The sequence below is a fragment of the Chenopodium album genome, chromosome 2 (assembly GCF_948465745.1).
Source record: "Chenopodium album chromosome 2, dcCheAlbu1.1, whole genome shotgun sequence".
Lineage (NCBI taxonomy): Eukaryota > Viridiplantae > Streptophyta > Magnoliopsida > Caryophyllales > Amaranthaceae > Chenopodium > Chenopodium album.
In genome coordinates, this window is record NC_137835.1 from 81,802,500 (window position 1) to 81,811,807 (window position 9,308).

General features: G+C 33.3%; 1 protein-coding gene across 1 annotated transcript; it reads left to right on the top strand.

The window, feature by feature from the left end:
• Positions 1 to 299: 299 nt before the first annotated feature.
• On the top strand, positions 300 to 2,733 carry LOC145589849 (uncharacterized). The gene is made up of 3 exons (XM_081646538.1): positions 300 to 797; positions 938 to 1,067; positions 1,544 to 2,733. The coding sequence occupies exons 1-3, from the start codon at positions 665 to 667 to the stop codon at positions 2,334 to 2,336; spliced, it is 1,056 nt and encodes a 351-aa protein (XP_081502664.1). The 5' UTR covers positions 300 to 664; the 3' UTR covers positions 2,337 to 2,733.
• Positions 2,734 to 9,308: the final 6,575 nt, after the last annotated feature.

Here is a 9,308-nt window from a genome sequence, read left to right on the forward strand (position 1 = left end):
GTATGAAACTAAACTAACATCACATCTTCAAACATATATGCATCATATTGTGGACCATACCACAGCTACGTGAGATGTCTAAATGATCACTGTATTCCTACTCCTAAGCTAATTATTTTACTTAACACGTTTACACACTTCTTCTCATTTAAATTTCTACCTTTTTATTATTATTATTATCTCTCACTATTTATTATTTAATTAATTAACAAGAAAAATAAATGAGATTTCTTAAATTTCAATCCATAATTTCAACATAATTAAAAAAAAGCAGAGCATTTACTTGCGTAAAAACCACTTGATTGCATCACCCCCCTCTCTCTCTCTCTCTCTCTCTCTTACCCTTAACTTGAATTCTAAGTATGATTAATTTAAAATTTTTAAGAAAATATTAATTAGAAAGAATAATAATAATAAAGTAATAATATTTACTTTCTATTAATAGTGATTGATGATAAATATAGAAGTACTATATATGAGTTTGATCTCTTGCTAACTCACTACCGTACGAGCAGCAGCTAGCTTATCACTATCTCTATAACTTCCTCTTTCATCAAACATTTTTACTCTTAAAAAACCCAAACATTTCTATTAATTATTATTCACATAAATTTATATATTAAACACCCAAAAAGAAAAAAGAAAAAAAACACACACACAAAGTATGGGGCGCCATTCTTGTTGTGCTAAACAAAAGTTGAAGAAAGGGTTATGGTCTCCTGAAGAAGATGAGAAGCTTTACAATCACATTACTCGTTTCGGCGTCGGTTGCTGGAGTTCTGTCCCTAAGCTTGCTGGTACAAAAATATATCCTAAATCTGCGACAAATATTATCTGTCTATAATTTTTTTCTATCATCTCTATTCATCCCTTCTTTTTTTTTTTTTTTTTTTTTTTTTTGGGTGGGATTATAACATATGTATTTTTTTTATTTCAGGTTTACAAAGGTGTGGAAAGAGTTGTAGGTTGAGATGGATTAATTATTTGAGACCAGATCTTAAGAGAGGAATGTTTTCGCAAGAGGAAGAAGATCTTATTCTTAACCTTCATCAAATTCTAGGAAATAGGTATGTTTCTTTTTGTATAATTTTCCTTATTTTATCATGAAATTTTATCTACAAATTTCTTTTCTTTCTTTAAAAGGTATAGTAGGCATATTACTCCTTTAGTCCGTACTGAATTGTCGTGTTAACAGTGTAATCTGAACTACTCCGAAGAAAGATGGTACATTTTCCCACCTAAATAATTAAATTACATACATACATACTCCTTCCGTACAAGTTCAATTGTCACATTACTCTAGTCTAATTACATACACTATCAAAATGACAACTAATTGTGAACGAAGAAAGAGTGTGCAATAATTTTAAAAGTTGCAATAGATTATTGAGTATGAAATTATTGGACATCATGATTATTTTCATAACAAAATAAATGGGTATTCATTGATTCTAGTCATTAAGTAGTAAAAGAAACTCAAACTTATTTCATCAAACTAAATTGTGAAATTATTTGTTGATGAAATTATGAAATTGTTATACAGGTGGGCTCAAATAGCATCACAATTGCCTGGAAGAACAGACAATGAGATCAAAAACTTTTGGAACTCATGTCTAAAGAAGAAGCTAATGAAGCAAGGGATCGACCCACAAACACACGAGCCTCTTTCAACTCAAATGCAATCGAGTAACAACATGAGCACCAGCAGCAATGGCTTCAGAAACACAGCTGAAAACCAGAAAATCGCGCGAGCTGTCAAGATGGAACAATCCTACCCATTCTGCAACACTGCAGAAGTAACAAACACAAGTGCAACAGTTATCAGTAGTTCATTCTCCTCATCATTAAACTCCCAATTCAGTCTATTACAACCTGCAGCTTTTCTTGGTTCGTCGTCTCAGAGTTATCTGAGTCTGCTTAGGCCGATGATTGAGTCCCAGTTACAGTCACAGTCGCAGCAGCAGTATATGTTGCAGCAGAGCTGCTTCAATGAAAATCTGGAGACGGAGAATTTGGGGTCAGAATCTGTTGTATTCAATGAAGGAAAAGAGTGTTCGAGTAGCAGTTCAAATAATAACAATAATATCATGACTAATTCTGATAACAGTGCAAGATTTTCATGGGAAAACAGTACTAATGATCAGCAGAACAAGTTTGATCAGTCAGAAATTTTCCAGTTTCCTGTTAATTTTGGTGGGTTGATAAAAATGGAAGCAGTTAGTCATGATCAAACAAGTCCATGGGAGGAAGATCCACTCAAGTCGCTTTCGATGCCCGAAGATTTAGTGACAACAGCTGCAGGAAACCTTGATTATTTCTTACAGCAGATTTCATGAAAGTGAACTAATTAACTTACTGCTGCTACTAATGATCATTTCGTTTGTCATATCATGTCATTCTGTTACACTTGATCAGCCTTGCTTTCCGGTTATGCGCTTGGGCTGCCCATTTCAGTTCGACGGGGACTATATGGGCACACGCAAATGCGGTATGTTAGATCCCATGTCGACCTTAATGGGTCTTAACCTCTTATTTTTATTCGATCAATTGGTTTTGGGATGGAACCTCGCGCTACCTATAGCAGCATAGGTAAATAGAGCTTCAGTTGGTGTGCAACAAGTATACCACTTGTAGAATATACAGTACTCATAGAAAAATTAGGGATGGAAAAAAAAAAAGATTGTGATGATTTTTTATTTTTGTGTGGTTAATCATTTTGTTATTCTTTCTTTATTTCTTTGTCAGTTTGATGGGTCATTTTTAATTTTTTTGGATTTTGACATTTTTAATTAGTGGTAGTCTCAAGGTATTATTGTGATTGATTGATTAATTTCTGCATTCTTTTCAGTGGGAAATATGGTGAATATAACAGTGTTTTTTTATGATTTTTTTTTTTCTAATGTAAAAACTGATATTTTGAGTGAAAATAATTTTGTGGCCCATGTAAATATAATTCTTTGCCTCCCAAAAAAATGTGTAACAACTTAACAAGTCTTAAATTGAGTGTAACAACTTAACAAGCCATTTTGTGGTCCATATATGTCTCTGTCTCCCATTAATTAACTGTTGAGGAATTGGTGATTTTCAAATATCTAGTACTCATGTACTTTCACTTATTTTCTTTTTTAAGGATTAAAATATTTAACAACTTATTAAATATATATAGAATTTTCTTAAAAAAAAAAAAAAAGCTCTATCTTCTCGTCTATCATTGATTTTTATTCATTTCTAATAATCTTTAAGGTCGGTAATTGATGTTTTTGATATTAATTGACATAATTTTGTTTCTCACTTATATTATTAGTAATCACAACTTGTTTAAATAAAAAAAAGGCATATAAACACGATTAAGTGCTTAATAAGTGAGACACTTTTTCTTTTAAGACTCGTAATGGTAATAATGATTTATAAATAAGGTAATGCAAAAGTCAAATGATCTGACAACCTCAAAAAGATAATGAGTAATCAAAACCTTCTAAAAATCACCTTCGCCTAATCCCGGTGTAGGCGGAGTGGGGAATATAGAGGGGTTGTGTCATAGGGTTGATAAATAAAATCAACCCTAAAAGTGAAATTGAATTGATGGTGTAATTCTGTATATACAGTTAATGAAAAAAGGGATAGAAACTTTTTTTAAGAACTTTAATCCGTTGCTTGAAATTGGGTATACAAAAGTGAATATAGAGTGGTATATGTGCCTAGCTAAATTAAAGTTTGATTTTTTGTCCGCTGACCTGTTCTTAAGAATGTTATACAGTTTTTGATCTGGCTTAGCTTTTACTTTTGGTGTGCTTAATAAATTAATCCTTAATTAATTGCTGCCCTTTTTTTAATGATATTATTTAAATTGCTCTTAAAAAGTTGAACATATCGACGGAGTCGTTTGGCACCTCGATGTCGGTGTAAGTTTTTCATTTGAAATTGTACGTATGATATTATTTGGGAGTTTTTAATTTTGTGATTATTGAAATATTTTACGAAGTATGAACAATTAATCACCCGAAAATCTGAAATAGCCCTTCATTTATTCATGATACATACAATATAGTGAGTGCATAGGCCACGTAAAATAGTCAAGCTTAGACACGATTTCATAATAAAAACAATAATTAATAGTCCACGTAAAATGTCCACTTGACTTATATGTTCATTGTTTATTGTCATTATTTACAAAGTCGAAAAATTAGCCTGATTATGTGTAGATTATTCAATGCTCCCTCTCACATTGGCACATATATATTGGCTCACAAATACATCTTTTTCTAACAATCTACGCGGAAGGTTAGCAAAAAATTTAAAAAACTAGAAGTTTATAAGATTATATTCTAAAGTGTCATCTTTTTTGAATTGGTATCTTATCATCCAGAGTATTAATTTCAGCCGAAAAATCTTGTTTTTGAATGAAAGAAGTAATACTTATACAAAGTGTATCTACTATTCATCTACTACGAAGTATATAAATAAGAGTTTTATTTTTTTTCTAATGTTCAACACTTCAACCATAGCAATCCAAATCGCTAATCTTTTTAACTTGAGCATTTCTATTTTATCTATATATTTATTAGCTATAACCTTCAATTAAATAACTAATTGCCTACGAGTACTATTTAAAGAGTGTTAATAAAAACCTGCTCATATTACATTTATTTTTTAATAAATCAAATATTCATGAATTCATTGCAATGAGAATATATCCCGTACTTCAGCACGAGTGCATTCTAGTTCTAATAACTTCAAAGTCGTACTCATTGGCACCCCACTCGAAAAGTAATTAAGAATACATTCTTCTTTACAAGGATTAAGTGTAAATTATAATGCCAGCTTGGGTTGTGTACCCACTAGCTTGCTTCATTGGAGCAACGACCAATAATTGCTAGACTTTACAATGAAACTTGTATATGTAGCTTCATTTACACCACAAGAATAAGCCGAAAACAATATCATTAATTCTCATAATAATTGACTCATAATACTTCCTACACAATTAATTAGACAAGTATAAGAGAGTGAGGGATAGCTCAAGTGGTTCGAGCTTTCCTCCCGCAATCCTGGGATCGATTCTCACCCCCGCCATTATGGCTCTCTAAACACTAAAAAAAAAAAATTAGACAAGTATAAATTAGGAAGATTAAAAGGGCCAAAAAATTTATTGCGCACGCATTGACGGACACACAATAATAATGAATATTCATATTGTTTAACTAAAATTGTTAAATTGATGATTGATAATGATATCAAACCGGCATTTTTAAAGAAAGTTTTCTACAAAACCAATAAATTGCATAAATGATTTAACGAAAATAACTTATTCATATGTATTTCGAACTGTATTTAGACTTGACAATATCTAATCCAATGATCCAATCCATTCAATTTACATTCGGATAAAATTCACTCGTGTAAAGACCGTCAAATCAATGGTTTGAGGTGAGATACGCACATGGAGGACCAAAGAGATGCGTCCCAATCTCATAGTACTACAAATTATTACAAAGGTCCATTTTATGGAGCTCCTTGCAATCATGAACAACTAGACGACCTTAATTCTTTGGTCCCTTGGTATTTATTCAGAAAACAACAGCACGAGTGTGTGGTTCAAGTCTTGAAGATGCCAACTTCTTATTCAAGTCTTCAAAAAACTGCTTATGAACACAATTATTAATCCCCTTTATTAGTCCTTGTATTGGGTGTCAAATTGTCCTACGCACAAACATATAGTCAAGACTGCGTTATCTCTATATTTCTAGTTGATTCGACGTGGATACTCCATATACAGAATACTCCCTCCGTTTCCAAAATTTCTTCACGTAGCATCTTTAGGGAAGTAGGGGAATGCCCAAATTGAAAATTGTGAAGATATTTAGAAACGAAAGAAGTACGAGTATCATATATTCGTACCCATAGCAATAATTTCAATACTCCATATTCATAATTTCTATTGGATTATCCTAATTAAAACAAATAAATAAGGACAGATTTTATTTTTTCTTTAAAAAAAATTGTCATTCTATGTGACAGTATGACACAGCCTCCATAAGGAAAACACAGCAGAGGTCACTTTTCAGTTATCCCCACACAAAGGCACTGTAAGTTTCCTTACAGAGCTTAACCACATGATTCTGCCAATGAAGTTGAAATGGAGCAGTAAGTTTCAACTTCAGGTTACTGCCATAAAAATGCCTTGAAATAATAATAAAGCCAAACAGTTCATCAAGTCATATTCACCATTCACCAAAACTAAATACATGGGTCTACCATCAAATTTGCTGATGGCTACATTCCAAGTAGCACCTAGCTTAGACTACCCCTCTCTCCCACCAACCTAGTACCGCCTTTTCGACTAGTTGCTGGACCATTTTTCTAGCAAATATACATAGAGCATCATTATGTTACTTAAGGAAAAAAAAAGAAGATGCTATGAATTTGGCCTGGCTTTGAAAAAGATCCCAAGAAAAAATGTAGTACAAAATTCAAAGATGACTACTCAAGCAAATATTTTTTTTCCACTAAATGATTGATTGCCTTCTATTGCCTCGTCTTATAACCCTGTTAGTTAGGCAGCAACAGCTTTTCTGTACCAACAAACGTTTCAAAAGTTTGGTTAGCATTGGAGTTATGGCGGAATGCCAAAGACGAGTCGGACCTAACTGATGCAGTGAGTTACCTTGGGTGAAAGAGGCAGAGCTTACCATATCCATCGTACGAGATTTATAAAGATATCACGCCATTTGAATGTTTACTATATTCTGCTTCAGAATTCATTTACAACTTAATTACAGATCTCTTGCAGCTTATATGTCATTGTAACATGCTCTGGCCTGTCGGTCTGTTAAAATTACAATCATAAAATTGCGCAGTCTATTAAAGTGAAAATGAAAGCCTCTCAACTAGTTTCTCAACCAGTTTAGATAAGCAAGGGAGTAACATTCAATTATCTGGGGAAAACAATATAAAATCTTAAGCACGAGTACGACTAGCCATGCATTAGCTGCAAAATTACCATCCGAAGCTGACATGGAAAAAGGAATAATTACCATCTTACTCTGCACAATAGGAATGAAATGGATGAGATTAATGTTACACTATAACCCAGCAGCAGTTAAGATATTACTGTCTAGCTAACAGTTGTCACCACTTCCTAGAGTAGCTTCCAGCCAAAGGCACCCTCAAGTCCTCAACAACCACCCCTAAATTAACAAGTTGGATGTTTAATGCACATCTGAAGTGCAAACCAAAGTATAACTAACAAGAAAGCATCCCGCATCAGCATTCCAAATAGAATGAAAAATTGAAGGGGACATAAATCGATTTCATCTTCAGAATGCAACTCTGATATGGTTTTAATAACGGAAGATAGCCAAAAACAACACTGTCACGGATTTCTTTAAAACAAAGGGGATGCAAGTCCCCTGCCTTTCCCTTTCAAAAAATAAAGAATTGATGCGTCTCACCAAGAAACTTCTCCTCACACTGCTTTTATCGCAAACCATAAACATCAAGCAGTAATAGTCCATTAATTGGGATTAGCAGAAAGTTCCTTGTGCCAAGAAATAGTTAAATTGTAATCAATAAAAACTAAAGCACAATGCAAACTCTAAAAGCCTGGTTTTAATTAAAAAGTGTAATTAAAAATTAAGGTTTGTAAACGTCAGCCTCATGCAAACTCATTTCTTGCTCATTTGGGTAAAAGGACACATCATCTATCATCTATAAAAATTAATTAGAAGATACGTATCTTTTCAAAAATATCATCATTTAGATCCAATGCCAAATCCTCTGAATTATCCCTATTGGTGAAGGTTGCTTCTATTCATACCCAACAAAGCTGTACAAGATTCATAAGCAAATTTTAACTTTGGAATAAAAAAGTTAAATAAATTGTCTTATTAAACTGTCAGTCATTTTTTATCTACAGTTAAATACTAGTTGAATAGTCCTACTCCTTACAATTGAGCTGTATTTCAAGAATAGACAAGCCATTCTCCTTATTATGAACATAATTGGCCATAGATTCAAAACTGGCTTAGATATTCATGTATTTAAGGTGGCAAGCTGAAAATGAAATGCAGCCTCCTTCATTTAACACCAAATCTTAGATCTAAGGATATAAAAAGCACGATAAAGAGTAGGAACCAAAGCAAACCTCATACACTTTGAGCACAACGGCCTTGGAAGATCGCGGTATCATCATTCAATGTTGGATCCAAGCCTGCATGAAAAGACAAGTGATAGTGTTTGTTGCAGGGTACATACTGATGTAAGACAGGGAAATGAGGACATTACAAACCTAGTACTTCAAAAACTGTACAGAACAATTATGACCACTGACGGTGCTTTCGCACAGGGAAGCAATTATATGATGGGCTGAAATTTTATTATTAGATATAGAAACAAGGAAATAAATCATGCAATAAATAGAACAGTGAAACACACACAATCAATCAGTCATAAGCAGCAGATATTCACTCTAAGGTGATACAAGTAACCAAAAAACTAAGGATAGCCTTACATATGGTCTTTAGGCTCTTTACCTAACAATTCAGCATCAATTGAACTCACTGGTTTGTCTGCATGCATATATATTACTGTCAGTATCATGTAGCGCAGATAAGAAGCAACTTTGCAATCAGATTTTCCCAAATTGTGTAAGGCTTTTGCAATGAGATCTATAATTCAAAAGTGAAAGAAAACAATGAACAAGACAAAGATAACATAAAAACAAAATAAAAAATGAATCAAGCTCAGAGCAATTCCAATACTCCGTGATTGGTCACATATAACAACCAATCTAGCTGAAAACAGGGGTCCAGAATCGATTGCAACATTGCCAATCTCTCAATAATGAACAAAGAATGCACAAGGACATGAACGGTGGGGAAAACTTGGCAGATGAATTCATAGCTGGTTCCTTCAACTTTGTGTAGACAGCCTCCCAAGAGTCTAGCAAGAGAATATTTTATGTCAGTCAGACAATGGAAATAGCAAGTGCCAAAATGCTTGACGATGCTTTGCAAAGTTCCTGCTCAAAAAATATTGAAAAAGCCTTCTTCCCTATCTTCCAAGTTCCTATTTCAATTGGGTTGGACAGCAATGTCAAATATTTGTCCGTTAAACAGGATAATAGGTAGCCAGGAACAGAAACACACACCGCGAGGTGATCAAATAACAACTCACAAGATTAATATAACACGCTGCACACACCAAAGAATGCAAGTATCACGAACTTGAATTTACACAAAGGCTCCATTTGGTTTACAGAAAACATGTTCAATGAAAGATGATTTTCCATAATATATAGTTTATCAAGG

Bases quoted from the DNA above. Each gene is read 5' to 3' on its own strand.
- LOC145589849 (XM_081646538.1), top strand. From the start codon at position 665: ATGGGGCGCCATTCTTGTTGTGCTAAACAAAAGTTGAAGAAAGGGTTA. The intron at 798-937 runs GTACAAAAATAT...TTTTTATTTCAG, and splicing joins TTCTGTCCCTAAGCTTGCTG to GTTTACAAAGGTGTGGAAAG. The intron at 1,068-1,543 runs GTATGTTTCTTT...ATTGTTATACAG, and splicing joins CATCAAATTCTAGGAAATAG to GTGGGCTCAAATAGCATCAC.